This window comes from Henckelia pumila, chromosome 2 (genome assembly GCF_033568475.1).
Source record: "Henckelia pumila isolate YLH828 chromosome 2, ASM3356847v2, whole genome shotgun sequence".
Taxonomy (NCBI): Eukaryota; Viridiplantae; Streptophyta; class Magnoliopsida; order Lamiales; family Gesneriaceae; genus Henckelia; species Henckelia pumila.
The window spans coordinates 10,254,859-10,277,668 of record NC_133121.1 but is presented as its reverse complement, the minus strand read 5'-3'; the positions used below and the strand labels follow the sequence as shown (position 1 = coordinate 10,277,668).

Sequence of the window (22,810 nt, the reverse complement as noted above, 5' to 3'; positions counted from 1 at the left end):
CTCTATCACTATTTTGAGTTCTAACGTTGATGTCGTTGTCATACATCGAACAATTAAATTACATCATCTGGTTCAAGACAAGTGAAATCATGTCATAAGTCGATATTATATTTTACTTATGTAAGAAATGTATTCCCCTCCTTTATTCAATCATTCATTTATTTTTTTTTGGAATTTGATAATCTAGCTATACTTTCTGATGTTTCAGTTTTTAGGAAGAAATATTATAAAACCAATGGTAACGAGTAATTGTATAATATTTTCGAAAATTTTAGGGACTAAATGTAATCAACAACATCAATATTTTTTGTCCATGGTAAAAAATATATTTTCACATATATATTATGAAAGTGTTTGAAAAAGTAAATTTTGTAACGAAATTTCTCATTTTGCCCTTATTTAATGAAATTTTAATAAAATAAAATAATTATACAAGTAGTTAATAATATAAATTTAATAGGGATAAACTAGTAAAATAGTATGACATATGATATTTAATATGAAAACTAAACTATATAGTTAAGACAAATAAAAAAATAAATGTAGTCTAAATAATTGAGACATAGAGAGTATGATTATAATTAACTTTCATGTTGATGTTTGTACTACAGTATAATACCTGGCTAATAGAATCAATTAATGTTAATAATTATGAAATCGTAAAATTTTGCGTGACAAAAAGTAGAAAATCACACTAAACTCAAATCGATTTTATGCGAGACAAAATATTCTTATATCTAAGTTACTTAAATATTTGAAATGATTGATTATAAAAGTTTTAAATTTTTTAAAATACGATTGTTCAACCTCTAAAAAAAAATATTTTTCATCATATTTTTTTGTCTGCTCAAATTTTTATTGCAAATAATATATTTAACATAATATTCTTAAAAATTATAAATTAATTATCACACTCCATATATAAATATTTTTTATGGTATGTACAACAACATGTACTTTATATGTATATCAAATATAAAACAACTCGATTGGATTATTACTGAAAAAAATTAAGCAGAAAAACATATTTGAGTATTATCATTTATCAAGACACTGTCGTATAAATTAATGGTTGAAAAACCAGAGATAATGAGATTAGACGAGATAGAATTATTCTCTCCATATATTTGATTAGAGGTTCGAGAAATATAAATATAATATATCTAGACTAGAAACTATGTTATTAACGATAACAATAGAAAAAATCATTTATTTCTATGACTTATAATCTCGAATAGGGGAAAAAAAGATAATTTAAAATAATATCATCATTCCAATCAAAACTAATTACTCCAAGAGTTTTATGAACAAAATATTACAAGATTTGAACAGATAAAAGTAAAAAAAAATTGGATTAACTGTTGCATTTCATATGAATTTGATTTCCGAAAAAAATATATTTACTACATATGATTATGTTAGATGTTTTAAAACAAGAGTTTGATGAACTTATGAAACAAATATGTATATATATCATTAATTAAATAATTAATTGTATAATTGAATTAAATCTTCTCAATATAAATTTGTTAATACTATAACACACAAATTTTAGATTATAAAATTATTATTTTTAATCTCTATATTTTTTGTTAGGATATTGATTATTTTTTATAATAAATTATTGTTCAATGTATATTTAAATTTGATCATCGAAGCCAAGCAAACAAATTTATTCAATAAGCTGGAAAAATATACGTAAGAAAAATTTGAATGTATTATGTATTACCAAGATGATTGAGAATCAAAGCAAATCAAGCTACAACAATTGTCTTATGATTAACATGATTTACCAGATAAAAAATAATACGTGATTTATATTTACTTTATCAATAAAAGATCAACTTTCATCTCCAAATAAAAATTTTAAATAAAGAAAAAAATAGTTTTTTTTGTTCCCTAACTTATTTGATTTTAATATTTGGTCCACTAAGTTTTCAAAATTTGTTTTTGGTACGCTAAATTTTAATTCTCGACTATTTCTGGTCTAATTGGTGACGTGACACTAGAAAATACTGATTTTAAAAAAAATACTGACATGACGTGAAAATGCTGAAGTGAGATCGAAAATTGTTGAATTGTCAAATATCACGTCAGCAGTTGGACTAACAATAGTCGAAAATTAAAAGTTAGTGAACCAAAACCAAATTTGACGACTCAATGGACTAAAAATCAAATTTGGACAAGTTAATGAATAAAAAAATCATTTTTCTTGAAGAAATTACTGTTTTTTTAACTTAAAAAATCAATATAAGTAAATTTATCATTTACAAAAAGTTTATGCCGATGTGCAATAATAGTCTCTGAAAGCAATCGAAACATGGCGCTTGAGATTTTGTATTGTTTAAAATATTTGAGTTGTATTGTTACCATCAAGTATAAATTTTGGTAATGAGAGGACGCGTTCGGTCATACAATTAATATCGAAGTCAAAGTAATGATTTTGATTCACAATGATCGAAAGCATAATTATTGATAAGGTGATTGTTTGGGTGAAATATTTGTCCTCCTCCTGGGTTGAACAATTGAAAAATATGTTTGTTCAAACTGTTGTACGATTTAAAAGATCTAAGTTGCATAATTACCATCAACTATAGTTTTTAGTAAAACAAAAATCTCTTGATCCCACAGTTTGTAACAAAAAAAAATATTTTTTTGTGCTTTTCAATAAATATATAACATATGTTATTGTTTTAAAGTTGTTAGCTAAAAAAATAAATCAAACTCATGGTATAAACACATAAAATGACTAAAAAACGTCGACCAGGAACCGACAAATATATAAAAAAAGAAAGTTAAAGACGTAATATTCCCGCTTCAGTAGCTAATTAGATATTGAATCATAGTGATTGAAGTTTGAACTTGTCTGTAAAAAGTACAACACTTGATTTTAATAAAGCTGAACATTTAAAATTTGATAACTTGATCTCAATTAAATAAAATTGTTGTTACGTACAACGCACATGCATTTTTCTAGACTCCTCTTCTCACTGTCTCATTGTCCTAATTTGAAGGTCTAAGTGTCATGAGTGCAAATGAGTCAAGCTACTCATAAGCAGCTCGGTCAAAACTCGACTCGAGCTCTGTTGACCGAGTTTGAGCTAGAGTAACTCAAACATATAATTGAGCTCGAGTATTAAATATGTGTGTTCGAGTAGCTTATATATAATATAATATAATGCATATAATATTATATATATTATTTATTTATTCATGTTTATATATATATATATATATATATATTTCTTTTTTTCGAGTTCATATACACGAGTTCGAGTATGAAATTAGTTACTCGATCGAGGTAAAACTCTAGTAAACAAATTCAAATCGAACTCGAGCTCAAATAATATGATATTCGAAAAAATATTAATAGACTAATGCATCCCTCAATTTTTAAAATGTAGCACATTTCACCCCTATGTTATACAAACTCAAGCACATTTATACCCTCTCATCATGCTATTAATTTTACATATATTGTTTTATACCTTTTAAACTTTTCACAAGCGATGTGAATGCAATTAGCCAACCATCAATCCAATCACAAACTATCACAAAGAAAATAAAGTACTAAACAGTGAGTTCTGTTCTGTCTTTGACTAGTACAGAGATGTGGAGAAGGGCGCTGCTGCTTCAAGCTTCCGCACGTCGCCTATTCACCTCATCTTCTCCAATGCTACAATCCCTGAGTCAATTTCCCACCTCTTCGTCTTCATCCTTTTCTTCTTCTTCTTCTTTTTCTTCTTCTTCTTCTTCTTCTTCTTCTTCTTCTTCTCAAATCCCAGGTAGTCATTTCGTCGAACAATCAGAGGACGCCCCAGAACCTGCCGCCACCATTGCCATCGACCGCTCAGCCTTGTACCACCCTCCAGGTATACATATTTCTTGTCATTTTCCTGTTGTTTTTTTTATTGGCAATTGTTATCGTTTTTGTTTGATTAAAATGGAGGAGCGTGTAACATTTGCTTGTGAGCAGAGCATTCCCATGAACCGAATGCTGATTCTGAGCTCGTTAAGCACCTCAAGGACATTATCAAAGTACGTCATTTTTTTAAGAATTTTGTAAATGGCCTTTTGAGCTTTGATCGGTAGTTTTGAGTGTTGTGGTTTTTGTGTCATCTGTATTAGTTCCGAGGGGGACCGATTACTGTGGCTGAGTACATGGAGGAAGTATTGACGAATCCGAAAGCTGGGTTTTATATGAATCGGGATGTGTTTGGAGCAGATGGCGATTTCATTACCTCTCCAGAAGTGAGCCAGATGTTTGGAGAGGTCCTTTCCTTTGCTACTTGCATATGATTCTTGTTGTAAATCTAACTATTTCAGTCAAAAAGATGAAAATGTTATCTTTTTCGACAATTTTTGTAGATTAAATTCAATCTTTTGCCCCCAGATGATTTCTGTTTGGGCCATGTGCCTTTGGCAGCAAATGGGACAACCAGATAGAGTTAACTTAGTTGAGCTCGGACCTGGCAGAGGAACTCTCTTGGCTGATCTTCTACGAGTATGATTATTGATTCACATGTTGCAGTTCCGCACAACAATTTATTAGAATTTGGACTAAAGTTTTGAGTTGTAATGCGTCAGGGTGCATCAAAGTTCAAGAATTTCACAAATGCTTTGCAAATACATATGGTTGAATGTAGCCCAGCATTACAGAAGCTCCAGTATCAGAACTTGAAGTGTGTGACGGAAGATGCTGCTGATCAAAATGCTGAGAAGAGAACAATAAGCACATTAGCTGCAACCCCTGTATCATGGCATGCCATGTTTGAGCAAGTTCCTACTGGATGTATGGAATTCTTGTTGTCAATCACTGTAGTATTTCGTGTTGCACGGTCCAGCCTCAGTTGGTCTATTATGTCAGGACAGAAACGTGTTTGTAGTATAACAGTTTTTGTCTATGCACTGTAGATGGTCAATGAACGACAACGTGCATGTCAAGTATGGTTTTATTTACTATCAGGTTTTCCTGAAAATTTGAAGCATGAAGATTGTACTTCGTCACTAGTAGAGAAATTGCACTTAAAGTCAAACTTTACCAATTTGAAATTGTTAGGATAGTTGAGAATGCGTCCATGATGTAATTTACATTTAACTAACATACAGCTTTATGCTCATTCTTTCAGTGCCTACAATCATCATTGCCCATGAGTTCTATGATGCTTTACCAGTGCACCAGTTTCAGGTCTGACTTTAAACCACAATGTGCTACTTTTTTCAGTGCTGTCTTCTATAAATATGATTTTGTCTTGGCCCCAGAAGTTGGATTTGGCAGAAACGTATTACTTATTCATGATTTTCCGCAGAAAGCTTCTCGTGGATGGTGTGAGAAGATGGTCGATGTTGCTGAGGATTCAACGTAAGTTTTTTAATTTTTTTTTATCATCTCTCTATCACTGCATACCTTCTAAGAAGTAGAATAGTGTGTAATATATCTGTCATTCATTGGGTAGGTTCCGCTTTGTTTTATCCCCACATCCTACTCCTGCATCTCTCTATCTCATGCAGCGGTTCAAATCGGCAGAGACCGATGAAATTGCAAAGATTAATAATGTTGAAGTTTGCCCCAAAGCAATGGATCTAACTCGAGAGATTGCTGAAAGAATAGGCAGTGACGGAGGTGGAGCTCTTATAATCGACTATGGCCTCGATGGAATAGTCTCGGATAGTTTGCAGGTTTGCTTCTTCTCATTTTTTCCACCTTCAATGCATCAACAATCAACTTAAATTCTGTATCACATTGTTCAAAATGGAAGTACACTGCCATGATCACCATCTTTTGGTGACCGTATTATTTTCATTGGAATGAATAAAATATGGGACCTGTGGGCATAACAGATTGTTTTTTTAAAAATAAAATACAATTGTAGATATTTTCATAAGAGTGATGAGAATCAAAATTAACTTTCAGGATTCTTTTCATAAGACTGAAGTAAATGATTTTTTTATTACTCGGTAGTCGGTAGTGATGTATAACAGATAATTGGAGTATGATATTTTTGAAACACCTTTTTTTTAATAAAGAATAATTAATTTTTTATTTCTTGTTTTGCAATACTGTATATACCAAAAGCGCCTTAGAGAGGTCTCATTAGTGACAAAGCAAAGAGCTTTTGCAAAGATGCTCTTGCTTAATTTGTACTGTAGATAGATTTACTATGAACATCATTTGGTAAAACTGCAAAAATAGTCTCGTTTTCCATGTTATTCTGCAGGCAATTCGAAAACACAAGTTTGTCTACATTCTGGATAATCCGGGGTCTGCTGATCTCAGTGCATATGTCGATTTTGCTGCCATTAGGCATTCTGCAGAAGAGATTTCAGGTTTTCAACATTCTTTTCTCACATTGTACTTCTGACTATGATGCAGCTTCAGTTGAATAATTATAAAGAATATATTCCCCATGGTGTTTTTGATATTTGAACCCACTCTCTCCCCTACTCCATATCTATAAAAGTGATTCACAATGTTATATGCACTGATGCAGGCGTATCCGTCCATGGACCAATGACTCAGTCGCAGTTTCTTGGTTCACTTGGGATCAATTTTCGAGTGGAAGCATTGTTAGATAACTGCAATGAAGAACAAGCCGAATCTCTGAGAACCGGTTATTGGCGTCTGGTTGGTGAAGGTGAAGCCCCATTTTGGGAGGGCCCTGATGAAAATACTCCTATTGGGATGGGTTCCCGGTACTTAGCCATGGCTATCGTTAACAAGAAGCATGGCATTCCAGTTCCGTTTGAATAAAAACAAGTAGAGTCGCTTGATTATGTATTCATCTATATGTACAATTCTTTATGCATGCTAACTTTTGTTGCTTTTGATTTATCGTTGTCCTTTGGGTTTTGTCTTAATTTTTGTCGGCTCTGATATTTGTGTATTTCAAATTTTCTACGATTAAAAATGCACTTTCTTTCGTTTTTTCCTTTTTTTTTACCGGACATTTTTTTTTAAAAATAATAATAAAATATGTGAGCTCGAGTTAGAGTTCGTTTGGATTTTATAGCCTTTTTTTTAAGAAGTGCTTTTTTAAGCTCTAATTTAGGGCTTTTGAAAAAACTTTAAATTTGATTTAAAAAATGTTTTTTTAAGCATTTAAATGACCATCCAAACACCTTATAAAAAAACATAATTTTTTTTAAAAAAATGTTTTTTTAGTCAGACTTTTGATACTAAATGGTGCCTTAGAGTTCGATTTTAATTCCGATAATTGATATGTAGGTACAAACTTCATCCCTCAAAAACAAAAATCGGATCGAAAGCTCACGATTCAATTCTAGTTCTTGAAAACCAAATTCTTCTTTTTGAACAATTTACCATTCTATATAATCAGTTTATTATATGGTTTTTGGGTCGTGGGCCTGGCGGAGCAAATAAAATGACCATTGTAATGGGCTCTTAACAGAACATGGGCCAAGCCCATATCCACACGACTATAACTGGACTTTGACTTGACCGTTCGTTCACACACTCACTTTGCTTAGCATCGTCTAAACGGAGAGGAGAGAGAGAGTGCATGGGTTCGGTCTTATCTTACGTTGTGGGAGGGCCTGCGGCGGCGGCGGAGGAGGAGCCCTCCGCCGCGGAATCGTCGGGTACATCTCGTGTTAACGCCTTTCACTCATCGCAGAGATGGAAACTCCACTACGACTCCGCGAAGCAGTTGAATAAATTGGTCTCTTTCTCTATTAACCTAAATCTCATTTTCGCATTCTTTGAATTCCTTCAACGCTTTTCAAACCGTGATTGTTCGATTTTCTTTCAATTCTCGTTTCTAGATCCCGATCTATCTGGAACGGAGTCTGTCGTTCATAGAGTGCCGACGCGGCTTAAGCTTTCCGATCTGAATAATTTTGTTTTGTAATCGCTTTTTGTTTGTTAATTTGTTTATGATCGATCAGATGGTGGTGGATTTCTCGGCGTCGTGGTGTGGGCCATGCAAATTCATCGAGCCTGTGTTTCACGAGATGTCCGCCAAATACCCTGACGTTGACTTCGTCAAGATTGACGTCGATGAACTCTCCGTATGCCATTTTTTAATTATTTATTTTTTGACAGTATCAGTTTCCCATCTATTTCAACAATAACATTGAAAATTCTTGCAAAAACTATATCTAAACTCGCATGAAATCTTGTCAAATCCGCTAGAAACTGAGAAATTTATGGCTGCATAATTTTTCCCCAAATTGGTTGAATGTTAATTTAGGGACATTTTGGCATTTCGTCTCATCCCCCTAAATTATGTATAATAATGGATATCGAATTTGGGTTATTATAGGATGTGGCCCGGGAGTTCGGGGTGCAGGCAATGCCAACATTTGTGTTACTAAAACAAGGGAAGGAAATGGAGAGGATTATGGGAGCCAAGAAAGATGAGCTGGATAACAAAATCCGAAAGCACAGGGAAGCCCCTAAATTCGCTGCTTGATTTACAAAAATCTGTGTTTATGTGGAATAAATTTGACATTTCATTGTAATATTAAAGATTAAGATTTAATGCAGATTGGTTTTCTTTCGGAGAATCTTTACTTTGAATATGCAAGATTGGTGGCCCCATATTTGTGTAATCTGGTGCTAGCAGACTTGTTTCTTTGTCTTGATGTTTATTTTTGTTTGCAATTAAAATTTACTCCCATTTTTACTTGGACTTCGTTGCACGCCAAAGATATTGAGAAATGTGACTTCTTGTCTTGCTTTACGGGCAAATTTGCATTCCTTACTGTGAAAAGGTCCATACGTTTGATGGAATGATTAGGAAATTACGGATGTGATTATCAAAAAGATAAGAATGTGATTATTTAATTATCGAAAAATGCATGTGACAAAAAAAAGGGATTGATTATATATATATATTGAAGAAGATTTTAGATATATGTAATTTATGTAAATTGTATGATGAATAGTCTCATTGACTACAACAAATAGCACTTTATATAAATGAATCACGTGTAGTTTTTATTTTAAAATTAAAATATAGATTTTTAAAAGTCTATCAATATTATATAGAAATTTCGCACTTTTGACTGTTTAATTAATTAATAATTTAAAATGAAAATATAGATTCTAACAAAGTCTATCAATATAATATTAATACCTGATTTGGTCATCACAGTCTCGGTTAATAGTCTCTTTATCTTTTCAATGATGTCCATTTATAAATTTGATTGATGTAAAAATAATAATAAATTATTTGATTGAATAAATATTCATAGATAAATAATATGATCAAGTAAATATGAGATTGTATAAAACAAATTACAAATAGATTAATAATAGTGTTAGTATTTAGCTCGTTTTAGTCCAAAATTTCACAAATCCCAATTGTGCCCGTGTTTTTTTCTTAATTTTTATCTTTCTCCTAGCACATGATGCTTCGACAAAATAAACGACACTATACCTTTTGTATTACATGTCGGGTTTTTTTTATATATAATTTAAAAAATAATAAAATTTGCATAAATAATGCATTACGGGGTGACTTGCACAATTATCTCAAAACACACCTGTGAAGAGCGGACCCTGACAAAAAAAAGACAGAGTCCGCTACTGTGTAATTTGCAGCGTCCGCTCATGCTGGCAGCGGACGCTGCCAGCATTTCATGGGGACTTGCGAAGTGCAAGTCCCCATGTGTACTTTATTATTTTTGTTTTTTTAATTAATTAATTATATAATTAATAATATTTTTTAAAATTATATTTAGTAGTATGATAATTTTTTTTTCAAAATTTTAAATTTTGAATTTGATAATTGGTCTGAAAAATTATTAAAGAAACAAAACATAAAATTTACGGTTAAAAAAATTATATTGATTAAATAAATTTACGATTTAACTTAAATTTTGGTCAGTGGAGTTATATATTTATTTTAATCATTTGGATTTGTGGAGATCCCTCGTTTACGTGGATAAATCTAGAGTAGTTAATTCAAATCTATTTAAACCAAACTTATTCAAAAATATTACAAAATTTCTCAATTCGAAACAAAATCATCTCGAAAATTAAAATTAAAATTTATTGTTAAAAAATTCAATTGATTAAATAAATTTTTTTTGTGATCAGTTATCACCATATTTTGATAAATTTATTTTAATATAATTTGATAAATTTTATTTTTTTGATAAATTTATTTTATATCATATTTTTTAATATAAATTTTATTTTTTAATTAAAAATTGGTAAGTGGAGTTATTGACTTATTTTAATTCGTTTCCTTGGATTTGTGGAGATCCCTCGGTTACGTGGATAAATTTATAATAAAAATTTTAATCCGCTAATTTTTAATAAAAATAAATTTTATATTAAAAAATATGATATAAAATAAATTTATCAAATTATATTAAAATAAATTTATCAAAATATGTTGATAACTGATCACAAAAAAATGTATTTAATCAATTGAATTTTTTAACCATAAATTTTAATTCTAATTTTCGAGATGATTTTTAGGGATGACAATTTTTCCCGCGGGGAAAACCCGAAACGGGGCGGGTTTGGGGGAGTATTTTCGGGTATGGGTTCGGGTTCGGGGATTTTTAAAAATCCCCGAAATATATTGGGGCGGGTATGAGGATGTTATCCCCATCCCCGAAACCGCCTCGATAATAATAATAATAATAATAATAATAATAATAATAATAATAATAATAATAATAATATTTTAGGTATCAAATTTTTTTAAATCTAAAATTTTATTAAAAAATTAAAATTAAAAGTATTATTATTATTTCGTTTATATATAATTTTATAAATTATATATAATACATTCGTTTATGATAGCGTAGTTTTTTATAATTTAAAAATATTATTTGAATCTTATTTATGTTATGTACACATATAAAATATTTATATTAGTCTAAATATATATATATATATATTATTTATTTTGATAATAACTCCGCTAACCAATTTTTAATAAAAAAAATAAAATTTATATTAAAAAATATGATATAAAATAAATTTATAAAAAAAATAAAATTTATATTAAAATAAATTTATCAAAATATGGTGATAACTGATCACAAAAAAATTTATTTAATCAATTGAATTTTTTAACCATAAATTTTAATTCTAATTTTTGATATGATTTTGTTTCGGATTGAGAAATTTTGTAATATTTTTGTATCAGTTCAGTTTAAATAGATTTGAATTAACTACTCTAGATTTATCCACGTAAACGAGGGATCTCCACAAATCCAAATGACTAAAATAAATATATAACTCCACTGACCAAAATTTAAGTTAAATCGTAAATTTTTTTAATCAATATAATTTTTTTAACCGTAAATTTTATGTTTTGTTTCTTTAATAATTTTTCAGACCAATTATCAAATTCAAAATTTAAAATTTTGAAAAAAAAATTATCATACTACTAAATATAATTTTAAAAAATATTATTAATTATATAATTAATTAATTAAAAAAAACAAAAAAAAATAAAGTACACATGGGGACTTGCACTTCGCAAGTCCTCATGAAATGCTACGCTGCCAGCATGAATTGCAGCGTCCGCTCTACACAGTAGCGGACCCTAAATTTTTTTGTCAGGGTCCGCTCTTCATAGATGCGTTTTGAGGTAATTGTGCAAGTCACCCTGTAATGCATTATTTATGCAAATTTTATTATTTTTTAAATTATATATAAAAAAAACCCATTACATGTCACAAGTGAGTATTAGCCTGCAAACATCCTCTAATTCGATCAGAGACTATGATTTTATCAGCTTGTGGTAGCCTATTCTCAAGATGTAGTCTCCTCTCCACAACGGGGTTAATGTTAATGTAATGATAATTATTATGTCAGGCTTTTACCTTTCTCATGTTGACTTTATTTTCAAATTAAATATGTTACTCGACTCGTCAAAGTAAGAAACGAAACAAGACTATGCTGATGAAAAGATGTGGGACAGAAACCATCTATTACGATTCAATGATTAGACGGTGAGTCCCGGTTTTTAAACAATTTGGTCAAGAGGTATAAGATTTGATTTGCGAGCGCATGATGGGCTATAAGAACTTAAACGGGTTAAAATAAATACCAAAAGTAGGGAGACTATTTTAGGTAACTGAAAAGTGAAAAGATAAAAGATTAAATTATAAATTAACCGAAAACTAATCAAATCACCCAATATCCTCGTGCTCAAAGTTATAGCACGTTTCTGCAAGAGATGTTCCATATGCAGCTTTCAGTTCTCCCAACAAATGTGTATACTGCCGCGAGAATCGTTACACTTTTCTGGATCTTTTTCACCTGATTTCTTCCTTCAAATGAGAATCCAACACTATGTTGCCATTATATCCTCCAGAGCAAGAATAAATAAGCTGACACTCAACTTTTCACGCCTCCATATTAGCTGTTGCTAGGTTTCCGATGCTCGTTCCAGCTATATATCCTCCCGACCAAGCATTCTGGAACAAAAATTGATGCTTATAAATGAACAAAAAAGAATGCATGATCAAATGGTGGCCTTACAAAACTTTAGTGAATTGCAAAGTTAGGTTGTCAGTAAGTTGGGGTCAGTAATTTAAAGCATCAGGTTGTCAGTAACCACAGATGGAAAGGATCTTCAGAAAAAAGAATGTCCCCTTACCTGGAAATTGAAGCCTCCAGTTACACCATCTATATTGAGCACCTACACATGTAAGTAAAACTGAGAATTTGGTCTACAATACAGTCTGCATCATTCTTGATCTATCCAAAACAAGAAACACTTGAATAGGATCTAGTAGAAGTACCTCCCCAGCAAAAAATAGGTGCTGCCGGATCCTGCTCTGCATGGTATTCAGTGATATCTGTACATAAAGCAATGAGCACTCGTAAAAGTCCATTTGACGCAAGCCTCACATAAAGGAAAATGGGCGACAGAGGATACCTCAGTCAATGGAACACCACCTGCAGTGACAAATTCATCCTTGAATTGGCCCTACATTTCGGATACAAAGGCATTAGCAACAGAAAGAGGACGGAAAAGGATTGGGTGATCTTACCTTCCCTTTCACACGGAAGGAACGATGCTTTAGACAAGAAGCAATTGCTGTTATTGAGTTGTTGGATATTGAAGCCCACAAAAGATCCACATCTATATCCTGTATAAGCAAGTTGAAGTCACCAAAAACGTATCGATAAGATTCAACGACGCATTTTCAAGTGGAATGGCCTTTCAACCTCATGTTCCAATAGGTATCTCCAGAATCTCTTCACAAGGCCAAATTCAGAAGGAAAAGAGTTGATGACCTTTTGCTTCTGCAGTGGACAAAGAGAATATTAGCACAGTTCTTCAGAGGTTACCCACAGCAATTTTTTTCTATTCAATGCACCTTACATAAAATTCGGTTTTTCTAAGGTACTTTTTCTTTTATGCTTTGGTCCGCGTAACTAATGAGAATCCATTTTCCTGTTCTGATGAGACCGGAATTCTTTCTTCTTAATTTTCCTTCTATGGGATCACAAATTAACAAAATATAAAGGAAAAGAAAACAAGCAGCAACAGCGGCCGACAGAGGTCTTTAGGCCACATCATTACCGCAAATGTATTCCTGTGTTGACTAAGAACCAACTTCACTTCTTCTATATTGAGATTAGGAACAAAATCCACAAGAAGTGACCCTGTATGCATGGCTTGTTAAAACATTGAGATAACAACTCATGAATAAAATATTAAGAAATTATATTCTACTTTGTCTCTCACCCTTGTAATCTGAATCAGAGAGCTCACGTGCTCCCCAAGCTGATAACCGAAGAATTACTGGCCCGCTCAATCCCCAGTGTGTTACCAACATTGGCCCAGCCTATGGTTCCAATATAAATAATTAGATTTGATATCTTGACAATGTTAGATAAGGTTGCCAATAAAATGTCTTGCCTGTGTATGTTCTGGGATGCTCTTTCGAACAGTTTCTAACTTCAACTTTGCTCTAACTTTTGGAAATGAAATCTACGTATAAAAAATGGGCAATGACTTAGTACTGGCTAGTGGATCAAAAGTGTCTCTGTTTCGGTGCATGTTTGTGGTGCTCAATAAGGATCCTAAAGAAGAACAACAGATAAAAGTTGTAAAAGTTAAGGATCGGCGGTAAAAGCTAATTATCAATCATCTGTTCAAAGCAATGCAGAGTTCATTGAAAGCCATGGGTGACCTTCAGAGCTGGTTTCACTAAATTCTGCTAGTTACCAAACGAAATCCATACAGGTGGACAAAGCCAATTACCCCAGACAATTCTGCCAGCCGAAAATCGTCAATCTTGAAGGTAAATAAACTGGAAACAGGTTTCACAATAGAGTGACCAAGTTGAATAGCAAGATTGTATCCCTGACACGATCAGAATAGAAGCTAAGTCAGGATTTTATGCACAAAACCATTAATATAATATGCCCAGAACTTCTAATACTCGATACAACCTGCTGACTACTTCCACTGGCAATCATTACGTAATCAGCTTCAACATACTCAATATAATCAATTGTGCGCTTCTCAATCTTGACAGAGAATTTCACACCGGAAACTGTTGACACACTTGTTACAATACAGCCAGTCTTCAATACAACTGAATGAGAAACAAGCAGTCGGCGTCACTGAAATATTATTAGTTCGGAAGACACAAAATCCTTACTGTTCACGCGTGAAAACATGACCCTCTGGCATAATATTTAGAAAAAAGGTTTCTTCTTAGTTTCAGAACTATTGATGAACATCTTGCTGAATGATGCTGTGTATAGATCGGTTTTTTCCATCATAAATACAGGCAGTAGAAGGGCATCAAGTTCATTAGACGGTCATATATAGAACTCAAAATCAAGCTAGCTACTATTTGGCACAAAGCCGTGCAATACCTACCACCTTTCTTCTTTGCTTCAGACATGAGGCAATCTATAATGGTAGACGAACTATTACTGATTGGGAAAACCCTTCCATCATCTTCAGTCTGAGTAGAAAGTTGAGGCACAGAAACTCAGTTCATCTCGTTCGTGACATAGTAAAAAAGAATAATGCCTACTTTTCCAAATTGATTCTACCTTCAGTTCAACTCCACGTTCTGAAAACCATGACATGGTATCTATTGGGCCATGAACATCAAAAAATGATCCTCGCAATTCTTTACTGCCTCTAGGATAGCTTCCTGCTAGAGTCTATGCCAGCAACATCAGTTTCATCATCTCAAAAAGGCCATATAATTAAATGCTTCAAATCTCACCTCTCTACATACCAGGGCACTCGATTACCAGCAAAACTTAAAAAAATAACCCAAAATGACAACAAAATAGAAATAAAACCAGACAAATTCAGACTTGTATAATTTATGGTCAAAAGGTAGCATAGAACAAAAAAGAGCTAATGAGAAAAAAACTTCTGTTATAGAGTAAAGTTTGCAATACTTTTTCTCATTCTGTGCATCAGAATTGACTATAAAATCGTGTGTGAATCTCGAAAGAGAAAGGACTCCAAACTTTCATTCAGACTCAGTAACTTGAAACTACACCTGATCGTGAAATGGAGCATGATTCTCATTCGGAAAGATCCAACTACTATTTTCTACCGCAAACAATAAACATAACATGCAAACACGAGTAAAAAATAATAGGCAAAAAACCCCAAATGTCAGAACATCTACATCTTGCCTATGCCAACCTATAAGCCCATCTAGATGCAGGTAATCCAAATGCATCAAGATAGCAACAGATCACAATTTAAGTAAACCTTTCAATCACAAATTGCATCCAAATTCCATCTACTCCCCAACTGTTCATAGCATAGTTTGGCCGTAAGATGAAATTACAACAAAAATTGGCAACAAGACATGCTCATATTTACAAACAAAACAAATCCAATGACACACGAAATCTTACCACATTGTCTATGAAATGCCCATTTGTCACATTGCACCGACCGCCACCAGAAATTTTCACCTGTCAGAAATTTCCAAAAACAACCAAACTAACCCACAATTTCTCAGGTGAAAATGGTCAATATCTGAAGTTAAACGCGACGAACCTTCGACAAAGGCTTCCCTTTCTCAATCACAACAACATGAATATTAGGCGCTACAGTTTTAGCCCGAATAGCTCCATACACACCAGCAGCTCCACCCCCCACCACCACCAACGTTTTTTCACCTGACTACTCACGAATTTCACCAAATCCCACCATAAATATTTTGGTAAACAAAGTCAAAATTTATCGTTTCTGGGTGTTCGTTACCTTGGAACACAAGGAGACTGTGACAGCACAAAATTTCCTTGTGTGCGGATAAAATCGAAAACATCTATAATCTGTGGACAGAATCTGCATTTTCGAGAGAAATTTGCTGGGCATAACGAGCCGCGGGAAGGTGAAATTCATGGAGTATGACTGTATGAGTATCCTTTGAATTTCAGAAGCTCCAGCTTGTTTGTGCAGACAAAGAGGAAATATTGCAGAGATTTGCGAGCGGGTTGTCCTGCTTATTACTACGACTGTGGGTGGAATAGGAAGCTAAACCTTTTTATATTTATTATCACAAATAAATGCCCCAACCCAAATTGTTCAAAAATCCAGAGTGCAAATATATTTTGTTCAACGCTCTTTAACCACTTTTTTGTACCACAATTTTTGTTAATTTGTACCATATTTTGTATGGTTTTGTATCATATCTTGTATTATTTTGTACCACATTTTATGACTAGGGATCTCAAAGCAAAACATGTTTGCATTTGAGGATTTTTGAATAAATTGCACAATAACTCATTTTATTTTATTGTGGAAGTAATTAAAATTTTCAAACTTTATATTTTTTAAATTTATTTTCTTAAAAAGTATAGCATTCCTTTTTTTTTTTATTATTGACATGGGATTGGTTTTCTCAATAGAGAATATAGAATTTATAAATGAGAAACAAATTGTAAATAATTCAAAACCATAAAATATTTGAAATGATAATTTGTTTTTATTTTTAAAAAAACATAGGTCAACCTACCCATATTTATAATAATAAGTAATATTTTTTGGAATAAAATGTAATAATTTTTAATAAATAACTCATATAAAAGACTCGTTTCAAAAAAATTACCATGACCATCTCATAGGAGTTTTTGCAATATAATAATTGGGTAAATATCTTGTTAATTTAATTGATGGACAATGACGGAGTTATAGAGGGCAGTGGGGGCCACCGCCCCTCAACTTTTTCCAAAAATTATAAATATTATAAATTAATTTATAACTAATTAAATATAAAAAGTTAAAATAAAGAGTAACACTCATGTGAGACGGTCTCATCCATGAGATGAGTCAACCGTACATATCCATATTTATAATAATAAGTAATACTTTTGACATAAAATGTAATATTTTTTAATGAATAACCCATATAAAAGATTCGTTTCAAAAAAATGACCTTTAAGACCGTCTCATAGGAGTTTTTGTCTAAAATAAAATTTTGACCAATGTTTTAAAAAACGATAGGCGTGCGATCACCCACCTAAACACTTATTAAGCTAAATATCTAATCCAACCTAGGCGATTTTTTTAGGCTAAATATCTAATTATTCTAGTTCATCTTATTATTTTTTTTCAATAATTCCTCTCGATCGAATTAATCTAAATAAAAATGACCCACGTCCATGTTTATTTCACAATTTTTATTGAATCTTCTATTCAATGCTCTAAACTCTCTCTTTGTCGATGCTCATGCAGCGAAAAGAGATACAAAATGAATTTAACAAAATTCCTTGTTCCCCTTTATAAATTAGATCGACACTTCTAAGTATGATTCTGCAGTTATCGCTTCAACTTATTATAAAAGTTCTCGTTGACCCCGACCTATATAAAGCATACTATCTGCCGCTTTTAACTAAGTTTGCATGGTATGAATATGTACTTGCTTTTCTGGATTCCTTGGGTTCTCGATGACGTTCGTGGTCACCCTCACTAGACCAACTTGAATATGAACTACGTGGTGTTTTTTTCGTATAAATATCTGATTATTCTTGTTCATCTTAAAATTTTCTCAATAATTCATCTTCATCTAATTAAACTCAAAATAAATAGTATATTTATCATTTTAATCCGATACAAATTGATGTACAAATATGTCAAATAATATTTTTTTAAAAAATAAATTTAAAAAATATTATATATTAATCTAGGCAACCGTCTAGACGGATTTTAAGCAGCATAGGCGACGATTAGGCGGCCTAGATGGCCAATTAATGTAATAACACCCAAAAACATCAAATGTCTAAAAATTGGGACGGTGAGCAAACCGCATTGCGCCTAGGCGGTCCTAGATGCCGCCTTTTAGAACACTGATTTTGACACAATTTAGCTCCCTTCAAATTTTACTTTTTAAAAATTTATAAATTATTTCAGTTTTATTTAAATATAGGTCCTAATTATAATATTTGTGAGATCGAAATCACGTTTCTCATTAGTTACACATGAATATCAACTTTAAACATAAATAATATAATATTAGTTATATTTGCAAAACATTATTTTACAAAATCGTTTCAATGATTTTGCAAATAAAAAACAATTACCCATAAAGTGTTATTTAGAGTTTGAGAATATTTGATATTCAGCACAATCGCCAAATTTTAAATGTATTAAAATACTAGATTTGTAAGGACTATTATAAATTGAAACATAATTGATTAGTATTATCATTATATTAATTAAAATCAATTATTCGATATTCATTATAACAATAGAGTGTGAATTTTTAGTTCTAGGAATTTTAAATATGATATTACGTACATAATAATGTAGAAGATAGATGTTTTAATTTAATAGTTATTTGGTAATGTACATTTATTTATACGTAACTTTTTTTCTAAAATTCATAAAAACTCGAGCATAATATAAAGTATCTAATTGTAATCAACGTAAATATAATTTTTTTTATATATCCTTTCTAAATTTAAATTTTTAAGTCCATATTTGATTTTTAATGATTAAAATTTTAATTTTAGTATTCTAAAATTTAAAATTTTTGACGTAGTTACTTGATTACTTCTAAATTTTAAGTAATTTATTATTAAAAAAATAGTTTAAAATTTAAATTTTCATTAGACAAAATTTTTCTATAATTAGAATCATCTATTCTTTATAGTATGAGCCAAATTTGAACAAAAATACTTAAAAATTTAAACAAATATTTAATTACGTTAGAAGTTTGTGTATGCGAAATATTGTGTGTTGATTGCTAGTAGTAAATAGTACTCGAAGAGACTTTTACCCTACTTATACATTTCAATTCATAATAAATTATGTGCAAATTGCTCAAAAATCCCCAATGTAAATATGTTTTGCTCTGCACTTCCTAGCCACTTTTTTGTACCACATTTTTTGTTAATTTGTACCACATCTTGTATGCTTTTGTACCACATCTTGTATTGTTTTGTATCACATTTTATGACTAGGGACCCCAAAGCAAAACATGTTTGCATTTGAGGATTTTTGAGCAAATTGCCCATAAATTATTCGTGGAAATACTAATTCCATTCCATCTTACAAATGAAATGGTATTTTTAAATGAAATAATTACACTTTAATTTTATAAGATTTAAATAAAATAAAATAATATGTAATGTGAAATATCTACTCCCCACCCTGAGCTCCGCTGAGTTTTTGAACCATGTTCTTCATATGTCTTTTTTTGGCACAAAGACTTTAGTGTTTATTTTCTTCCCCTTCCCTATTTTGTATGTCATGTTAACTGTTTTCAAATGCAAACCTTTATGCATACACCTCTATACAATTGCTTCGGTAAATAACATTAAAATACTTATTCCTTCAAAACGATTTCTTCCAGTTTCCAATATCTTCCAAAATTTTTTACATGTTATATCATTAATGTGTGGTGTAACTTGAGTTTTTTTGTTTTTATTTTTAAGATGTGTCATTTCTACCGTTAACAAAGTGCAAAAAAACTTTTGGTTTCTTAGATCCGTGTTTTATTAAGTTCAAGTACTTTTTTTTCTCAGCATGCATTTCATGTATCATAATGTGGTTGTGTTTCACGAATAGTTATGTTTGCAGTTTATTGAAAGAGTGATCACCGTGAGCTCTGCTAAGTTTTTGGAACATGTTCTTTATATCTGGCTTTTATTTGCATAAAAACTTTAATATTTATTTTCTTCACAAAGACTTTAATATTTATTTTCTTCCCTATTTTGTATTCCATGTTAACTGTTTTCAAATGCAAACCTTTATGCATACACCTCTATACAATTTCTTCAGTAAATAACATTAGAAAAAACTGTAAATTTGGTCATGTATGTTTGTCACTTTGCGATTTTGGTCCTCTAAGTTTTCATATTTCAGTTTTAGTCCTGCATGTTTCGGTTTTTGGCAATTTCGATCCTTTTTATTTGAAAATACTTACGTGGCACTGTACACGTCAGCTCCACATCAACACTGAATTGGTGCCACGTCAGCGCCACATCGGAAAAAGGACTAAAATTTCCAAAAAAATAAAGATAGCGGACTAAAAATGAAATCTGAAAATATAAATGACTGAAATCGCAAAGTGACAAATATACAGGACCAAAAAAGTAATTTTTCCATAACATTAAAATACTTCTTCCTTCAAAACGATTTCTTCCAGTTTCCAATATCTTCCAAAAAAATTTACATGTTATATCATTACTGTGTGGTGTAACTTGAGTTTCTTTGTTTTTATTTTTAAGATGTGTCATTTCTATCGTTAATAAAGTGCAAAAAAAATTTTTGTTTCTTAGATCTGTGTTTTATTAAGTTCAAATACTTTTTTTTAATTCCGTCATGCATTTCATGTATCGTAATGTGGTTGTGTTTAACGAATGGTTATGTTGGCGGTTTATTGAAAGACTGATCACCGTGAGCTTTGCTAAGTTTTTGGTACATGTTCTTTATATCTGGCTTTTGTTTGCACCTTTAATATTAATTTTTTTCCCTACTTCCTCAACCGCAAACTTGTCTGGTTCTCTAACTTTCTCTCGGTTTTGTTTCTCTCCTTCTGCTTATGAATTTTTTCGGTGTTTTTCTTGCAATTACATCTACTACTTTGTTGTTTACGCCACGATATTCCTTGTAATTACATCTATTGCTTTCTTGTTTAGGTCACGATATATCAGTTCTACGGAATCCCTCCACCTGCCGATCTGCGTACTAGTGAATCGCTGGGTTTTTTTATTTTCTGTCTTTCATAAGTATATTTTGTTTCTATTTTTTAGATCTGAAATTTTTTCCGTCAAAAAAATGGAAAACCTCTAGATAGAAGGTTTTGTGTAGATTTTTTCAGATGTTGTACTTAGCTTTGTTTTTTTGTTTTGAAAAAAATGCTTGTATGTTTGCCTAAAAAAGATCTAACGCTTACAAAGCAGATGTATCCTTTCTACGGACTTCCTCCACCTGCAGATCTACGTTCTGATAAATTCTTGTGCTTCAAATCATTGGGTTTTCTTCTTTTATGTCTATCATACGTTCCCGTTAAAAAAGTGGAAAACTTCCAGAGACGAAGTTTTGTGTAGGAATTACCATTAACTAGGTTGTCAACGCCATGCATCTTTTTTTTTTTTTTTTTTTGCGATGTTCCAGTTGGTCTCTTACCTTTCGTATGGGTTTATTCTTTCAACCTTTTTTCATGTTATCTTTTTTTTAACGTGATGTATGCACGTACTTGCTTATACTTGTGATCTATTCTGTTTGTACGTGCTTAATGGGTCCATCAGTTTCTCTTAATAGGTTGTAGGCCAACAACTCTTTCTGCTTATAGATCTTCACAGCCTTGCCATCAGCTTTCTTGTTCTAGAATTGATCTTTATCAGGTGAGGCTCCTTTCTTTTGTCTACGTTCGTAAACGTTACAGATGTGAGAATGAAGATAATGACTCTTGAATTCTTACGACGACTCATTTTTTTCCCGTATTTCTTTCTTCTTTCCTTGCTTTTCCTTGTATATAGCCTTTGCTTTCTTCGATTTTACGTCAAAGTTTTTGCTTATGGAAAACAAAACCCTTGCATTGTGCATAGATTTGTATTTTTGTCTCAAGATCTGAGTGTTGATTGCGTCGTATTCTTACTGCTTGTTTATTTTTGTATGCTATACTTATATTTAGTGTTTATTTTCAATATCTTGGATTTTTACCGCTCGAAATAGTCGAAAACTTCCAGAGATATGCTGAAAAAAACGCATTTGTTTCCCTAAAAAAAATCTCACATGGACAAAGAATATGTTATGCAGGGATCTTTTTAATGGTTTAAGATATATGTTTCCCTTCAACAATTGTTTACCATTAACTAGGTTGTCAACGCCCTGTATCTTTTATTTTTTATTTTCACGATATTCCATTTGGACTCGTAGCTTTCGTATGGGTTTATTATTCCAGCCTTTTTTGATGTTGTCCTTTTTAAGATGCTATGCTCTGTTCTGTTTGTACATGCTTTCTTATACCTATACTCTGCTCTGCTCTGTTGTACATGATTAATGGGTCTATTAGTTTCTGTTTTAGCTAACCACCACCTTTTTTTTTCCCGTTTGTGTTCTAATACTTTTAACTTCTACTTTATCCTGACAGCTGCAAGAGGAAAAATCATAAACGAAGAAACAACTAATAAGACAGGTAACTAACTCGTAAGATAGGTAATTAGGTTTCTCCGTTAAGAAGTGTGTGAAAATATGTATTTCTATTCACATTCTTTGGTCGAGGTGATTTCTCTGTTTCTTTTATCTTTTTACTCATCAAATCATGTTCTAAAATCATCAATCGATTTTGTTGATGCATCAAAATGATCAGATTATTTTGTTTGTCACCACCAAGTTCTATATTATGTCAAGAACTATTTATTTTGACA

At 31.6% G+C, this 22,810-nt stretch overlaps 3 protein-coding genes across 4 annotated transcripts; 2 read left to right on the top strand and 1 right to left on the bottom strand.

Moving 5' to 3' along the window:
- The first annotated feature begins 3,577 nt into the window (after positions 1-3,577).
- On the top strand, positions 3,578-6,924 carry LOC140882638 (uncharacterized). The gene is made up of 10 exons (XM_073288754.1): positions 3,578-3,872; positions 3,977-4,038; positions 4,129-4,272; positions 4,394-4,504; positions 4,588-4,792; positions 5,130-5,188; positions 5,310-5,362; positions 5,457-5,679; positions 6,219-6,327; positions 6,492-6,924. Exons 1-10 carry the CDS (start codon positions 3,611-3,613, stop codon positions 6,749-6,751), a joined length of 1,488 nt encoding a protein of 495 aa, XP_073144855.1. The 5' UTR covers positions 3,578-3,610; the 3' UTR covers positions 6,752-6,924.
- Positions 6,925-7,484: 560 nt separating this feature from the next.
- On the top strand, positions 7,485-8,651 carry LOC140882924 (thioredoxin H2). The gene is made up of 3 exons (XM_073289186.1): positions 7,485-7,679; positions 7,906-8,028; positions 8,283-8,651. The coding sequence occupies exons 1-3, from the start codon at positions 7,521-7,523 to the stop codon at positions 8,430-8,432; spliced, it is 432 nt and encodes a 143-aa protein (XP_073145287.1). The 5' UTR covers positions 7,485-7,520; the 3' UTR covers positions 8,433-8,651.
- A 3,356-nt stretch (positions 8,652-12,007) lies between these two features.
- LOC140881440 (uncharacterized) lies at positions 12,008-16,434 on the bottom strand. Of its 2 annotated transcripts, none has more exons than XM_073286758.1 (16): positions 16,197-16,434; positions 15,990-16,115; positions 15,845-15,904; positions 15,014-15,127; positions 14,835-14,922; positions 14,399-14,544; positions 14,208-14,309; positions 13,863-13,934; positions 13,689-13,788; positions 13,524-13,606; positions 13,166-13,243; positions 12,988-13,086; positions 12,873-12,923; positions 12,736-12,792; positions 12,591-12,632; positions 12,008-12,408 (listed from the first exon to the last, which is right to left on the bottom strand). In XM_073286758.1, the coding sequence occupies exons 1-16, from the start codon at positions 16,335-16,337 to the stop codon at positions 12,337-12,339; spliced, it is 1,431 nt and encodes a 476-aa protein (XP_073142859.1). In that variant the 5' UTR covers positions 16,338-16,434; the 3' UTR covers positions 12,008-12,336. The 2 variants fall into 2 exon arrangements, 1 of the variants encoding a protein (XP_073142859.1); XR_012149959.1 differs by having other exon boundaries at positions 12,395-12,408; positions 12,873-12,892.
- Between the last annotated feature and the right edge of the window lie 6,376 nt (positions 16,435-22,810).

Coding starts and splice junctions, on each gene's coding strand:
- LOC140882638 (XM_073288754.1), top strand. CDS start 3,611: ATGTGGAGAAGGGCGCTGCTGCTTCAAGCTTCCGCACGTCGCCTATTC. Junction 5,363..5,456: donor GATGTTGCTGAGGATTCAAC/GTAAGTTTTTTA, acceptor TTCATTGGGTAG/GTTCCGCTTTGTTTTATCCC. Junction 6,328..6,491: donor TTCTGCAGAAGAGATTTCAG/GTTTTCAACATT, acceptor GCACTGATGCAG/GCGTATCCGTCCATGGACCA.
- LOC140882924 (XM_073289186.1), top strand. CDS start 7,521: ATGGGTTCGGTCTTATCTTACGTTGTGGGAGGGCCTGCGGCGGCGGCG. Junction 7,680..7,905: donor CGAAGCAGTTGAATAAATTG/GTCTCTTTCTCT, acceptor ATGATCGATCAG/ATGGTGGTGGATTTCTCGGC. Junction 8,029..8,282: donor TTGACGTCGATGAACTCTCC/GTATGCCATTTT, acceptor GGGTTATTATAG/GATGTGGCCCGGGAGTTCGG.
- LOC140881440 (XM_073286758.1), bottom strand. CDS start 16,337: ATGAATTTCACCTTCCCGCGGCTCGTTATGCCCAGCAAATTTCTCTCG. Junction 14,923..15,013: donor AACGTGGAGTTGAACTGAAG/GTAGAATCAATT, acceptor CTTTCTACTCAG/ACTGAAGATGATGGAAGGGT. Junction 12,633..12,735: donor ACCTATTTTTTGCTGGGGAG/GTACTTCTACTA, acceptor TTACATGTGTAG/GTGCTCAATATAGATGGTGT.